We start from the raw sequence: 16430 nt of genomic DNA, 5'->3' as shown, positions 1-16430 counted from the left end.
TTGCAAGGGCTTGGGTTCCTGAGGAATGAGTGTCACATGCAGGCTTGTTGAATATTCTATGTAGAGGCAATTGTACAGCGAGAGTCGAAGCGCTAGTGCTTTCTGTAAAAATATGATGGAAAAAATAGCATTCATTACCAAAAACCACTGAAGGCTTTGGAGATGAATGTATGGAGAAAATTACTGTTCTAAACTTGCTACTGAATTTTAGAAGCATAAAGTCTCTCTAGTTTTTAATGAAAATGTTTTTTTATAAGCATAAAATAAATCTTGAGAGATATATATATTTCAATTACACATAAATTTAGAGAGTTGAATATTAAACTCTCCAAAGTCTGCCCCTGTCCCTTCTCCACTCCTCCAAGATAATTCCTGAGGTCATTTTGATATGTATATCTTTCCAGACTATGTATTATATATGTAGATATGTATGTACATACACAAATAGCTATGTAGATATGTATTTTATATGTATATTTGTATGCATATACTATCTACCATTTATGTATTCTTTCTCTATCTATCTATCAGTCATCTTCTAATCTACTTATCACCTTACCTATCCATCTGATTCTTGAATACATTGCTGAGCTGGTGCTTTTATAATGAACTTCTAAGAAGCCAGAAATGATGAACGATATTGAATCAAGATTTCTAAGCAAGCACTGAAATTACTGTTTGCTTTGAGGCATCTGCCAATCTCAGATGGTCTAGACCCTAGAACCGTGGTTCTCAGACTTGAGCATGCATCTGAATACCGGGCGGGCTTTTAAAAACACAGATTACTGGATCCTACCTCAGAGTTTCTGATTCAGTAGGTCTGGGATGGGGCCCTAGAATTCGTAGTTCTAACAAGTTCCCAGGTGACGTTGGTGATAGATACAGGAATACTCATTGAGAAAGTCTAGCCGGAACTTGAATTGAATGAGCCACACATGTGAAGGGCAGTGCTTTGGTTCTGAAAATAGTGGGGAATTTGCCTGTCTCAGCTTAGCATTGGCTGGAGAAGGAAAAAAGGAGGATAAAGGTCTCTGTTGAGATTTCCTAATCTTATATGTGCACTAATGTGGGCTTAAGGACAAACAGCAAACAAAACAAGAAATAAAACTTTAAGCCAAATATGTAGTTTAAGGTATTCCTAAATTGGCAGTATCTTCAAGTATTTCAGAAAACAAAATATAAATAAATAAGCTTTTAATCCAACTTCAAAAAATTCCCACCAAGAAAAATCCAATGAACATGGCAATAAAGAAGGCAAAACATACAAGGAAATAACTACAAGCATGAATCTGCAGAAAAAATAAACTGCAGAATTTTGATCTATACAGAGTGGAGACATTGAAATTTCAGATACAGATTTTTTTAAAAGATATTTTATGTGTTAATTAAATAAAGAGTGACCAGGTATATCTGAAAAAGAACCAAATAAAACTTATAAAAATGAAAACTATAATAACTGAAATGAGAAACTCAGCAAAGAGTTAAACATCAGATTGAAGAAAGTTGAATAGAAATTAGCAAATTGAATGATAAACTTGGAAAAAGAAACCGTCAAAGAGAGATAGTGGCACAGAAAAAAAAAATGCAATGTAGGTTAAGAGTCATGAAGGACAGAGAAAGAAAGAATAGAAGGTAGTGTAGAACTAACATTTGTTGAGGTAGTAGGTGAAAAATTGTCAGAACTAATGAAAGATGCCCATGTTCATGTCCAAGAAGCACAGCAAATCCTAAGGAGGATAAAGAGAAACCCACACTGAGGTATACCACAGTGAAACTGAGGAACACTGAAGATAAAGAATAGATTGTCAAGACAGCTGGAAAGAAAAGACAGATAACCTAACAAGATACAATAATTAGACTGAGAGATTACTTCTTAACAACTATAGGATTGATAGGACTGTGGGAAAATATCTTTAAAATGTTGCAAGAAAATAACCGTCAACCTTGAATTTTTACCCAGCAAAACCACCTTAAAAAAAAAAAAAAAAAAGGAAAATAACATCTTTTCAGACAAACAAAGCCTGAGAGACTTCACTAACGGAACTTCTAGAGGATCTACTTGTGAAGGATAGAGGAAAGAGATTGAGAAAGGCATGTTTTATTAAAGGTGCTAAGTTTTTGTAATGATATTCTTTCAATTAAACATTTTGTAAGAAACAAAACTGGTTTAAATTATTGGGAGTTGCAATTGGTGGAATGGGTATTAATCAGGTTTTTTTCAAACAATTATGCCTATGATGTGGTGGTTTATGGATAGCATTACCATTTATATCACATGCCAGACAAACAGTTAGTGGTCTGAAATTGCTAATCATTTCATTATTGGCATTGCATTGCAGCGGGTCAAATCAAAGTATACTGTGGTCCATGAAATTCCAATCAAAATAATGAAAATAGAACTCTATATCCAAAAGTCCACAGTATAAAAAATGCAAATAATTTTAGAAATTGTTTGATTTTTAAAATTTGATGTTCAGTATTTTAGTTACATATTTAAATATTTAAAGCTAAATATTTAAAGTTAAATACTTAAATATTTATAATATTTGCTTTCACTCAAAGCTGTAATGATGGCAACACTTCCTCCTTCAACAAAACGAGTTCTAATTTCCAGAAGAGAGAAAGGGAAAAAGATTAGAGAAGCTGTGTTGTTTCCAGAAAAAAAAAGAAAAAAAATTATTAAAAATTATTATTAAAACATTAAAAAAATTATGAAAACATTAATGAACTGCATGGACTTGGGCAAGTTAAAGAACAGTTTGCAGCCTATTTTAAAAACAACTCTGGGGCTTCCCTGGTGGCGCAGTGGTTGAGAATCTGCCTGCCAATGCAGGGGATACGGGTTCGAGCCCTGGTCTGGGAAGATCCCACATGCCACGGAGCAACTGGGCCCGTGAGCCACAACTACTGAGCCTGCGCATCTGGATCCTGTGCTCCGCAACAACAGAGGCCGCGATAGTGAGAGGCCCGTGCACCGCGATGAAGAGTGGCCCCCGCTCGCCGCAACTAGAGAAAGCCCTCGCACAGAAACGAAGACCCAACACAGCCAAAAATAAATAAAACAAACAAACAAACAAACAAACAAAAAACAGCTCTGTAGAATGAGAAAATTTGACCATATGCTCTCAAGATTCTTCTTCTGGATCAAAATATAGCTATTATGGTTATATATGCTGCAAAATCCAAGTGAATTTGTGTTCCAACTCCACTCTCCATGACCCTGTCTGAGAATGTATATTACAGGGTGAGCTGAGGTGATCAGTAGTACCTGTAAGTGTCGGAAGCAGGGCAGGGAACCCAAAGGTAGGAGAGAAGTGAGATGAGGCCAAGTGATGGGGATTTAGGCTGAGTGATCTCTAAATAAAAATACCAGAAGTTTCTCTTACTAAAACATATTAGAGAGATGACCACGTTGGAAAAGGACTGATAACTCTAAAGTAGGAAGACTGCAGAGAAGGGTCATGACCCACATTCCCCTTCTACCCAGTGATACACTAATCCATTTGCATATCCAGTAGGAAAGAATGATTGGAACTCTTTGAATCATAAGAGGAAGTCAGACATATGCAACAATACCACACCTGAATACAGGACGTAGTTTACTTTGTCAAAATACTGACAAGTAACGAATGCCCTATCATGCAGTCATCTATCACTGGCATGTCAGATTCTGCTCCCTTTCTCACTCCTTTCCCAGCAGCTTTTACTCTCTTATCTTGGAAGGCATCTTACAAACAAACACGCAATCCCCATGTTTCTGTAGAGTGACTAACATTTACATTTCACCATGATGTCACAGACCAAATGCCCCTGGTAACAAATCCACAGTGATGGCACTTTTGTGACTCAGAGCAGATTCTGGGATGACATATTTGGGTGAGGTGAAGACATAGTATTTAGTCATATTAGGATTATGAGATGGTTTTCCTAAACAAAGCAAATTATTTAGGAAATAATGAAGTTTTCACACATTTGAAGGAATAACTCAGAAGATTTCCCTTGTTAATTAAGATGACAGAATTGCTGCACTGTATGTGCACCATCCCCCACGTGACACTTGGAAATGACAGCAGCCTCAGCCTCTAGAAAACAACCTTTGATGTAGGTCACACGTGTGATGGGAACCACTCAGTGAGGTGGAGCCTCTCCAGGGAAAGGGCAATTGTTGTTTTGCCCCTAATCCATTTCCCAATCATGGTCTTAAGAGACTGTCCAGGAAATGACCTAATTCTAGTAGGAGGTGGAACCCTGACTAGTCTCCCAATCAGATCCTAACAAACCCCCTCCGGCCAGTGAGAGCTGCTGCCCTTCTCCATGGTTCTAACTGTTCTTCTTGGAATGATTCTAAACTTTCCAGCACACTTCAATGAATTAGGACAATGTGTACCCTATCATGGTCCTGATTATGATAGTAATTATAATGGAATAGCCATCACTAATGGAAAGCAGACCTGTGCCAGGCACTTTACATATGCTATTTCTACTGTTTATCCCTTGTTCCTCACCCAGAGGACAGTGGACATTTACTGCCACGCCTGTCTCCACATCCCCCTCACCTAGGGCGAGCCTGGGAGAAGAAACAGCCCCATGGTGAGTCTCTCTCAGATCCACCTGCCTTCAGAGAGGACATGTCCTGGCTTATTCTCACCAGGGCAGCCTCTATCCAGGCAGTCGAGGATACCAAGGACAGTGGCACTTGCTTTTAAGTGGGCAGAGTCTTTCATATTCAGGAGTGAAACCCAGCATTAGGGAGCCCATCTGGGGGCAGCATAACCACAGCTCTGGTCTAACCTCATTAGTAACGAAGCTAATAGTTTTGACTTCAACTTTCTTACAGCTTTGCCTTCTCAGTTGGTTCTGAGCCCGGATGAGGGAGAAGACAGTGTCATGACTTATTGAGAACCCGTCATGCACACAGAGGCAGTGCAGTCATGGAGGTGAGCTGCTCAAGGTCTCCTTTCAAGAGACAACCTGATGCTGGGAGTCAAGTTGGCTGACAGCATCCAGCGGCCACACTTTGGGGATTCAAGGCAGTATTATGTTCATGTCACTTTCTCCCCAAGCCACTTGCAGCCAGAGAGCCCTCAGGGGGGAGGGTACCCTGCAGCCCAGACATTCCTGCTCAGTGCAAAAGCCCTTTTATCCGGTCCTTGCCTGGGCTTCCCCAGACTCAGACTAATTTGCAGACGGAGGCTCTTCCAGCTCATCTGCCTTCCTTCCTTCTCTCCTTCACCCACTTCTCCCTTTCCTGCTCCTCCCCACTTCATCCTTCACAGGTTTTCACCCAGTACTTTCTTGCACTTCTACTTCACCTTGGCATCTTCTTTCCCAAAGACCCAAGCAGACACCATCAGTATTATTGTACTCGCCATCTCACAGTGGATGAACTGTGGCTCCAGGCAAGAAAGTAGAGGCATAAATATGTTCCACTTTTAGAAGTTCATGCATACCATTAGGTTAGAGGCTCACTTTACAAAATACCTAAAGATACCGTTTTAATTGAAAAATTTGCATATCTTATAAGTGTACTCGTGTTGTAAGTAAGAGAGAGGGCGTGTCATTTCTTCATAAAACTGAGCCCAGTTGGGCATGCCCATTCAATGCATAAATGCAAACATACACTGGCTTCTAGAAAGGAGAGGAGAACGTTAAAGACAGGAAGCGTTTCCATCTCCCACTCCTGAGGCTTGGTTCTGGGCTCAGAATGTGTTCATGAGAAAAACAAATGATCCGATAAGACAATAGCTACCATGCAACTCGTCACACACAGATCTGGACCTTCACCCTTACCTGATTTCAGAGCACCTAACTGGTAAGCACTACCCACAACTTCACACTTTGTAGGAATGAAGGATATGTCATACTGAGAAAATGATTTTTTTACATTTGGTTTTTACCTTAACAAATGAAACCTGAATCTGCTATTTCATCCTCACATTCAGGGGAGAGTAAACATATTAAGAAAGGAGAAAGAAGTGCCCGGTGATGCTTGAACCCTTAGAAATATCTGAATATGAGAGCATACACAAAATTTAAAAATTAAATAGAAGTTTCTTTTCATGGAACATTTTTTTTTAAGAAAGGAACAGCTGGACTTACCCTCGCTAGAGTCTTTGGAGCCTTCTGGCTTCTTTGCTTTGCTCTTCTTGTTGGGTGGAGAGCGGTCTTTTGGCTCTAATCCCTCTGGAAGCACAAAGATTTACTACGTTTTTATTTAAATATTTACCGGTAGGGGTTCAAAATTATGTTGATGTTTAATAATATATTTTTCTTACTAAACCTACACGTATAGTGAAGCTTAATTGCAGGTTTATCTGTCATTATGGCCGAGCTAAATTTTGGCAAAGACCTGTGCTTCGCCAATGAACATGGACTTATACTTAGAGCTTAAGCATAAACACTTTTTTTATTGCCATTATTAATGATTCACATAAATGGGAAATCTTAAGTGCTTTTCTTTAAATTAAAAAATTTTCCACACGGCAACCCCAAATTATTATTATATTTTTCTCCAGGAGAGTTTGATTTAAAACTTCATGGATTAATTGACAGTTGTCATTGTGTAATTTCATTTTAGCCTTCAAAGTAGGGCTAGATGAGCTGTAAAGTCATCTCATTTTGGGGGGTTACGGTGAGGCTTGAAATTATCCTCCTTCTATTGAACAGATTTCTTTAGTAATCCAGATTCTAAAAAACTTCTATATGTCCCCGATTAAATTATTACGCTTCCCACTTTTCTCAATGGTCCCCCAACCAAGTCTATCCAAGGAGGCTAGTAATACAAATTCTGAAGACAGTTTTTAGGAAAACTATCATTGAATTCATCCCATTTGGATATCGGATACTTTGTTTGGCATTAATTTATATGTCCAGTCCTGGTCTCTCCACTTCTCAAAGCTTATGCCTTCAATGGCCCATGTGGCATCTTATTTTGCATTTGGACTGGATGTCTTCTGTTTGCCCTTTCAGATCCACTTTCCACCCTTCACCCACCCCCCCATCCCCAGCCCCATGTGCTCTGGGAGACTGGTCTCTATGGACTGCACCAATGAACTCCCCAGCTCACTGGCTTCCTGTTAGATCCAGCCAATGGGGAGCCCAGGGCATTTATTTCCTAGGCTACCAGTAGTCTTCAAGGGCTGGTTGTCTCCCTCAATCTAAGGTCACAGCTCCCGTCAGTTGACCTTCTCCTCACAGCCCTCTCTGTCTTCTGGGCCCTGTAACAACCATCTCCCCATTGTCCTTTCAGGGCTGGGATTTACCTGAACCCCACTCTTCTCTAACGATTCCCCTTTACTCAGATCCCATCAGGCATTTCAAACGTATGTAAATAATCCCATTAGGCATTTCAAACAACACAGCCAGAACGATACTCTTGATGTCTGCAAGCCTGTTCTCTCTATAGTATTCCACATCTCAAGGGATGGTATGACTTATCTACCCAGGAATTCAAACCAAAAACCGAGATATTATCCTTCATATTTCTCTTCAATTACTTTTCCAGTAAAGCAATCCCATCATAATAAGTCCTATTAGCTCTGCACCAAAATAGATCCCATATTCCTCTACTGTGCTTATTCTTGGCAATCAGCGTCCTAGTCTAAACCAGCAGCATCTCTTACCTGGGTTACTACAACAACCTGAATTCTAACTTCTAGCTTTCTAATCTCCCTACAATCTATTCTCCATGTAGCAGCCAGAGTTATCTTTTAAACATAAACCAGATCACATCACTTGCTTGCTTGTTTAAAAACCATTGCTCTTAGAATAAGATCCAAATCCAATTCCATGGCCCAGGACAACATGTCACTTGGGCTCCACCTACCACACTAGCCTCATCTCCCACTTGCTCTTTGCCTTCAGATTTATTAACTCCCTTCAATCATTTCTTCAATCAGTTCTAGGCTGGTTCCTGCCTCAGGAACTTTACACCTGCTGCTCTTCCTTTCCCCTGACACATATATTCATACATCTACCTCCTTCCCATCTTTTAATCTCAGATCAAATTCAGCTCCCAAGAAAGGCCTTCCCTGACTACTTAATCTGAAGGGTCCTTGCAAGGAAAATCTCTCGCAAACACATCACCTGGTGTATCTGAAATTATCTTGTCCCCTTGTTTATTTCTTTAATGTATGTCTCCCTTCTCAAACACCCCCTACTCTGAGAATATAAGTTCGATGAGAAAGGGCATTTGTCTTCCATAATCTCTCTTGTGTCACTAGTGTCTAGCAGTGCCTTGAGAATTTCATTTCAAATTCTGTTTTATATCCCCTTCATCCAGGCCTTTCTTTAAGGCCAAGATATAATGGGGCTTGTGTGTAATTCTCACCCTTTTAGCAGCTGTTACCTACTCCAGGATTTTACAACTACACTACAGAGTTATGGCGACTCATTTTTCTTTTCCCATTTATTATAAAAAGAACAGAACAAAACAAATGCATTTGACAGATGTGCTATTAAAAACTTTGGCATTATGGACTACAAAGGTTTTTGGGCACGAGGGTTAGGCTTTCTGTGGTTGCAAGGCAGTCACATCCCAGGTCATTACCACGACCTGGGTGAAAAATGTTGCCAGCGACTATGTTAGCAACTCCCTCAGCTTTCTGTCACCAGGTGTGAGATGGATATTGACCCTTCGGAATGGGTTCAGCAAAAACAGAAATGAGATGCTTGGAACAGCTCACTGGGCACAGATGCTGGGTTCAAAGGGATTCATAAAATGAGCAGAGTAACACTTGCAATATCTCTGGGAGAAGACTCTAACCCTCCCATGCCCTGAAATGCATCATCTACAACTGGGACCAAGAGGAGAGTTTCCATTGTTGGGAGTCCAACTCCAAACCAGCATTTCCTGAAAGTGAGTTTTTGAGAATTAAATTCTGAATTCTTGGTTCCCCACCTGAATGGGAATTCTTGGGGAATGGGTGAGGTTTAAAAGGACATCTATTTGCCCACATTTTGAGCTATTTACATACCCCAAAAGTATTAGTGCTTCCTTTCTGAAGAAGTTGTAGGGCACTCCTGGGGTGGTCAGTGGGCACGGATACATGTTAATTATGAGCAGTCGTCTATGACCTAGTATAGTATCATTTCGTAACACCCATGGAGACACTTAAATGAAAGTCACTGCTACATACGGCCTCTGTGCCCATGTTTCTACTCTCCCGCTTGGCCCGGGGGAAGCTAGAGGAACATTCCTCAATAGCACCCCATGCTTCTCCTTGACACTGTATCATACTGTCTCTGTTGCCTCTATTTCTGGCAGAGGCTGGAATGCTGGGGTGTTGCTATGAGCATGTCTTTGCTCCCTGAGGAACTCAACTGTGCTCCTGGCTCTTAGGTCGCTGACCTGCCATAGGTGGCTGCTGATTTTCTGTCCCTGGGGCTCAGGTTGGGGTCCATTTCAAGAGTGCATGGTCTTGGAAATGAAAGGACATAGGGAAACATTTACTATGCTCGGCTTAAGTAATTAAAGGACTTAAAAAGGATCCTAGGCATTTAAGTCAGTCGGCTTCTACCACCTCCCATGGGGGCAGAGCCTCTCCTTAGGATGACCTTATCTGATACCATTTGATATGCTCTTGCTTCTTCTTACTACTAGAGTCTAGAGACAGGAGCACGAGGGTTAAGAATGTGAGCTTTTGGGTTAGACCTAGATACCGGGATTCTGTCTCTACTATATAAGCAAGGAACTAATCCCCCCTAAGCCTTGGATAATAACAGTCCCCATCTCTTAGAGCAGGTGCGTATCTTAAGTGAGTTCATGTATGTTGAGTGATTGGCACAAGGTACACACTCAAAACCTGGCCCGGCAGAAGTGTGCTGGGGCTGATCTGAGCCAGACTGGTTGGATCTCTCTCTCCTCCACTCCTACATTCATTGGGCTCATGTTTGGCAGCTCGAACAATACCATGGTAGGCATATTTATACCCAAGAAATCTGAAAACTCTTCAAATTGGGGCTCCCCCCACCCAGAGAGTACATTTCCCAGCACCTCACTGGTTTTTGATATCCAAATTATTATCCACTATCATTCACTAGCATTTGCTGGCTGGTTGATTCACCCAAGCAGCCCTTCACTAGCGTCAACTGTATTCTTACAAATTCTTCCAGCATTTCTACTTGTAGGAGAAGAAGAGGTGATGCAGGGCAGAGGAAAGGCCAGCAGTTAATGGTCTTAGGAGGCTCAATCATACACTTCTCAGAGACCAGCACACCTGAGAGTGAGACTGAACGGAAGCCAGCCTGCTCGCCAATGTTCAGCAAGGCCAGCTGGCCCTCCATGGACCCATTTTGCACAGAGTCCCCCATGGTTTCAGCACTCAGATATTGGGAATGGAGAGCAGCTTCTCAAGCCAATTCTGCCTGAGTGACTTAGCATCCTTGGGCCATTCAGTGTGACATGAACAGCTGAATCTAGCTGCTGGAGACAAAACCCCCAGGACACTTGGTGGGACTAAAATCAGAAATAATGACCCACTTAAGGCCCCCAAACCTCAAATGCTGACTCCAACCTTGTGGGCTCTGCATTAGCATTAATAATGATTTCCTTGAACTCACTCAGTGGTTCGGATAGCTAGCTGCATCTCATTAAGAAGTCAACTCCCTTTGCCTAGAAATGTGTACTTATGTCACTTTAGGCAAATGATCCTTAGCAAGATAAGCTCCTTAAACTGTCTGGTTGAAAGGGCAGTGCTCCCCATGACTGAAGGATATTCCAGTGATACCTTACATGAGCAGGATACATTCATACACATGAAATGCAAGCATTAATATTAAATTCATGGAATCTAAGAGAGGGTGACCGCTTAAAGTCTTTTTCAACCTATGGTTCTTTTAAATAATAAGATATCCTACCTAAGTATAGGAATTGATATTTTAATTGAAACTTTGCCTTGGGCTTTATGTTTTACAAAAGGCAAGCAGAGCCCTTGTCTTATGTTGAATTTTCTCAGAAGAAGACACTGAGAGAAAGGTTTGAGTGCAAGTACTTAATTTGAGAGATTACCCCAAGAAGCACCAGAGGGGAGTAGGGAAGTAAGACTGGAAAGGGAGGACAACCAGTTAGTGTGTTAATGAGAAAGTTCTGCTGTGGACAATCAGGGCTCAATACTGCTGGGAGCCTCTGGGCGATGGTATAGAATCCCGCTGTCCAATACTACATTTTGCCAATGATACCTGAAATGTGAATAGTCTGATTTGGAATGTGAGTGTGAAATACACACAAATTTCAAAAACTTAGTATGGAAAAATAAAGCATGTAAAATATCTGATGAATATAATTTTTATATTGATTATATGTTGAAATGATCATATTTTTGATATATTACGTTACATGAAATATTAAGTTAATTTCACTGGATTTCTTTTTACCCTTTTCAATGTGACTACTAGAAAATCTGAAATTATATATCAGGCTCACATTTGAGGCTCCTGTTGTATTTCTACTGGGCAGCACTGGTCTAGGACATGCCTCAGATGTGTCCTGCAAGAGGTTGGTTGGATCAACCAACTCTTGGCCAACCTTGGCTGAGGTCTGCTTCAGAGAAATGAACTCCCTGGTACTTTGAGTTTTCTTTCATGAACAGAGACAAGCACTCAGCTGAAGGTCACAAGAACTTTCCTTAGAAAGCTGTTGGTATTATACAACAGCGAGAGCCAAGGGGATACAGGTAGGGAACCCAGAGCTGCTGTATAGTCCCTCTTCTACCTCTTCCTTTCCTGCTCCTGATGCCCTCTGACTTTGAGATCCTCCCTCTGTTTCTCATGCCCTCTGAGTCCATGGTCCTGGGGAGACCACAGGAACAAGAGTGGATAGAAGCTACAGTCACTGTTCCAGTGAACTGTTATGAAGGCAAGGAACTGATGTTATTCCTTCATGAAGACAGTGGGAGGTCAGGTGAGGGAGAGATGTAACTTCACAAGGAAAAGGACGATCTTAACCAAACCTTGCCCAATGAGACTGTCTGCCTCACAGTTTAAAGAGCTCCCTGTTCGTGGAGTTGCTCAGACCCAGGTTGTCAGTGATTTGTAAGGAGTTCTGGCAGCAACAGGAGGTCACACAAAATTAGGGCCTCTAAGATATCTCTTCCAGTTTTGAAAACTGGCTCCATTTCATGTCTAGAGCAGTGTGATTGCTGAAATGAGAAACATGGGGCTCTCATCCCAGAGAATTGAGCCCTATGCCTTCTAATATCTGTCTGATATACTGAGTGAAAAAAGCAATCATCCACTGAGCGTTTACTATGGTCCAAGGAACATTTCAGGTATGATATCTCATTTAGCTCCCCAAACAAGAATGTACGGTAAGAGTTATTGTCCCCAGAAGTGTAAACTGAGGCTTATACAGAAAACTCTAATTCAAAGTCATTCAGTGGAAGAGCTAGGATTGAATCCAGGCCTATTGCTTCATGCATTCATTATCAAGTTCATATTGACCTCAGGCCAGATCCAATGCTGTTAACCACTAGATTTCTCTCACCAAACACTGGTTGTTTTTGAGGAGTAGGCATGTATCTCACTTTCTGATAATGAGAGCAATACATCATATGTAGAGAATGCATTTTCCAAAGATGGCCTCAGCCATTTTTCAGGTCCTGCCTTCTGTGTAGAACCTCACTGTTCCCCATCAGGAAACTGAGTCTATTCTCTCCTCCTCTGAGCCTGGGTGGGCTTGTGAATAACCACTCCAAAGAAAAGAGTTTGGTGGAAGTAATTATATGGGATTCTTGAGGATGACTCTTAAAATGGATATGCGTCTGGCTTGCTCACTCGCTCTAGAAAAAACAAAAGGAAGCTGGCCGCTGGGAGGAAGCCCAGGTCACAGGAGGAGGCCATGCACAGGTGCTTCAGAAAACTGCCCCAATTTAGGTCTCAGCTAACAGCTCTGTCAATCACCAGCCAGACATATGAGTGAACAAATCTTCAGATGATTCTAACCCCCAGCTGCTAAGTCTTCCTGTTGAGGCCTCAGATTTTGTGGAGTAGTATTATCAGATCACCCCTGCTGTGTTTGGTCTGAATTCCTGACCCACAGAATATTTCAGCATATAAGTGGGTGTTTTAGACACTAAGTTTTGGGGGTGATTTGTTACACACCTCTATTAACTACAACATCATGTTCCATTTTTACCTGTCAGGAAGCTCAAATTCAAGTTTAATGTTTAAATACCATAACTGTATTAGCTGTTATTTTATAATAACATTTCCTTATTTTATAACCTTGAGTGCACATTTCTATTTTATTAACCTTATTTTGTCTTTCTTTGGAAAATATGAGGTGTACATAAACAACAAAATGATCCTTGCCTATCCTGTAAGAATAAAATTATAAATTTAATACCTGAATCTTCTTTCATGTCAATGTCTTCTTCTTCATTATTATCATCTATTAAAAAATAAAACAAAGAAAAACTCACATGAAAGCTAGAAACACCAGAATTCTCCAATTTGACTAATAAAAAATTGAAGAAAACAGTAGAAAAGAGAGTGTTAAATTATGCCTTTCTACTGTCTTATATTATCATGCTAAATTAAGAAGAAAGTGTACACATTAGAGCACAATTTAACACCTAGGGTTTACATTTCCTTTAAAAATTATTACATATTTATAATAAACTATATATGAAATAATTTGTTTTACTAATCAAAGTTATATATGGTCACCTCGGTCATTTTAATTCCTAAAAATATTAAAATCACAGATTTTAAATGCCACATTTTCTGCATTTATTAAAGGTATGTATGCTCACCTCAAGTTTCTGAGAAAATGCAGGCATCACTATTTGGTTGTAGGCTGACAGAATGTCCAACCCCTGCATTGCACCAGAAAAAGTGCTTGTTTGCTACACACACAAATCCACACCTTTAACCATGTGCTTTCACGTGCTCCCACCAGTTGCTCCATCCCCATTTAACTCCCCTCATCTCATCTCCCATTGTAGGTCCCTTTAACTGGACACAGATGTGTGCTTCCTCTGCCTGCTGAATGACATATTTGCTTTTCTGAACTAATATGTGTTATCATCTCTTCTCCTTAAGTGTTCCTCACATCTACGAGGTGCCAAATCCTGTCCTATTTCCATGTTTCTTCTTCTCTGCTCACATTATTACAACCCAAATTCCAGCTCTCAATGTCATTCACCTTCTCTGTTTCGTGGTTTCCCAACTGCCCTTTTCTTCTTCCCACTTCTGACACCAATTCCTTTTACACATAGCTGCCAAATCAATCTTGAAATACAATTCTGATCTTGTTCACAACCATTCAGTGACTCTTCTCTGTCTAATGAGAAAAGTCTAGACTCTTTGGGGTAACACTCAAGGCCAACAAGATCTGGTTCCAGACACCTTTCTCAGTTTCACTACCCCTGTTCCACTCATGCTGCCACCTACATACATGACAACACTTGACCTTTTTCCCAATTTTTTAAGGTTTCCTTTAGCTTCCCATACTTGCCTCAGTCCTGGAAGCAATGTTTTTCTCCACCTCTGCTCACACTCATCCTTCCAGGCCAAGCTGAGGCACCATATCATCTGCTGCACCCAAGTGTGAATGAATAGTGTCCCCTTTGGTACCTTATTTTACTGCCTTCTGAGTATGGACTTTAAGGACCTTTAGGCTTAAATCTGCATACTGGCCCCTATACCCACTCATTTACTAGGTATCTGATCTTGGAGAAATTACCTAATATTCCTGACTTTCAGGTTCATCAGCTGTAAACTGGGATAATAACAGTGCCTCCCACAGAGAGGTGTTGTAAGGATTAAATTAGATATAACCACATAAAGTACTAGGACAGCTACTGAAACATCATTAAGTGCTAAATAATAGTTATTATTACCATCAAATCCCACAGTCTTGTTACTTGTTAACCTACCTGTCTTCCATAGACCCATTTCTAGGTCATAAATTCTTCAAAGATAAAGCTTATGTCTTATGTTCCTTTGTATTCCCTGGCACCTAATGCAATTTGTTACACAGTAGAATCAATAAAGAAATTTCTGCTGAATTAAATTTCTGACTTTTTTGTTTTGCTTTGTTTTTTACTTTTCTCTGATTTTTTATTAGTCAAATTGGAGAATTCTTATGTTCATATTTCTAAGTATCTCTTACATATTAGGACAGCATGTATCTAGAAGATAGTCTGTAAACAATAAGGCCTCAGTAAAGATTTGCAACTTCCTAGCCAAATTTATTCAATATGGCACTCTTCTAAGTATTAATTATTAATGACGATTAGAGATATACTAGTAGGAATGGAAAATGCCTTTAATTTGAGGTGTTACAAGGGTAATTCTTGATGGTCACAGTTAAATTTTAAAGAAGTAAATTTTCTTCCATTCAGACTGTTAGAAACATTAGTGATTTTCTGCATAATTTCTTTCTTTCATTCTTTCTATGAATACAAGTTTAGGAGGAAGAATAGCTATTTCTTAGAAATGTGATTTTCTAACCAAATGATTATCTAAATGCTACAAAGTAAACTCTTCACAGATTCTTTTCTGAACTTAATATATTTAAACAGAATTTTATTTTCCAGAACTGACTAAAATATCTAGAACCATCTCTATGACAACAGACTCTCTGGAATCTCAGAGTGGGATGGAAAAGAGTCTGTATAGTTTCTAGGGGAAAATAAAGGAAACGTCAAAGATCTCTCTGATTGTCTCCCAGGTGTCCATCTGTCCTTCTAACAAACACTCATCGGTAGCTTAGTAGGTGCAAGGATTGGTGTTTGGGGAAACAGAAAATACAAAGATGGATCAGACACTTAAGTAGAAACTTATCTAGAAACTTATCAATAGTAAGGAAACTAAGACACACAGAGAAATTTGAACATATGGTAGGGAATAGTCAGTGCCATTACAAAAGGTACCAGAGGAGGGACAGATGCTTCCAGTCAAGGCTACTGGGAAGGGTTCTCAGAAATGTGACATCAGAGCTGATATTTGAACTTTATAGACTGTACTGATAGTATCATCCCCAGAATGCTCCCAAGGTGTTGAAGGATCAGACTTGGTGTTATTATTCATTCATTAATTCACTCATTTCACTCATTCACTCACTCACTCATTTATTCATACAGAAGTTAAGAATAAATCCAGGACCTATATTCAGACTGCTTGGGTTCACCTCCAGGCCAAACCATGTATAGCTGGGCAAACTTGGGCAAATTATGTAAACCTACTCCTCAGCTTCCTCATCTGGAAAATAGGGTTAATAAAATTACCATTCTTCTAGAGCTGGTAATACATGTAAAGTGCTTACACAGAAGGAACAATCAATAAATACTGGCTGTTACTGTTATCATGTCATTATGATTACTGACTTTACTACCTAAACCATTTATTGGCCAACACCATGTGCCAGAACTATGCAAGGCCCTGGAGATACAAGGTGACACTCCCTTCCCTCAAAGAGCTCACAAAGA

General features: G+C 40.2%; 1 protein-coding gene across 1 annotated transcript in view; it reads right to left on the bottom strand.

Moving 5' to 3' along the window:
• Nucleotides 1-16430, bottom strand: part of MACROD2 (mono-ADP ribosylhydrolase 2) — a 1985747-nt gene that overhangs the window by 162758 nt on the left and 1806559 nt on the right. Inside the window, exons 10-11 of the mRNA XM_036827001.1 lie at nucleotides 13343-13387; nucleotides 6100-6183 (exon numbers count right to left, since the gene is read on the bottom strand). Coding sequence (XP_036682896.1) covers nucleotides 6100-6183; nucleotides 13343-13387 — 129 coding nt within the window. The remainder of the gene's footprint in view (nucleotides 1-6099; nucleotides 6184-13342; nucleotides 13388-16430) is intronic.

The sequence above is a fragment of the Balaenoptera musculus genome, chromosome 15 (genome assembly GCF_009873245.2).
Source record: "Balaenoptera musculus isolate JJ_BM4_2016_0621 chromosome 15, mBalMus1.pri.v3, whole genome shotgun sequence".
NCBI lineage: Eukaryota > Metazoa > Chordata > Mammalia > Artiodactyla > Balaenopteridae > Balaenoptera > Balaenoptera musculus.
This window is presented reverse-complemented; position numbering and strand designations above follow the sequence as displayed.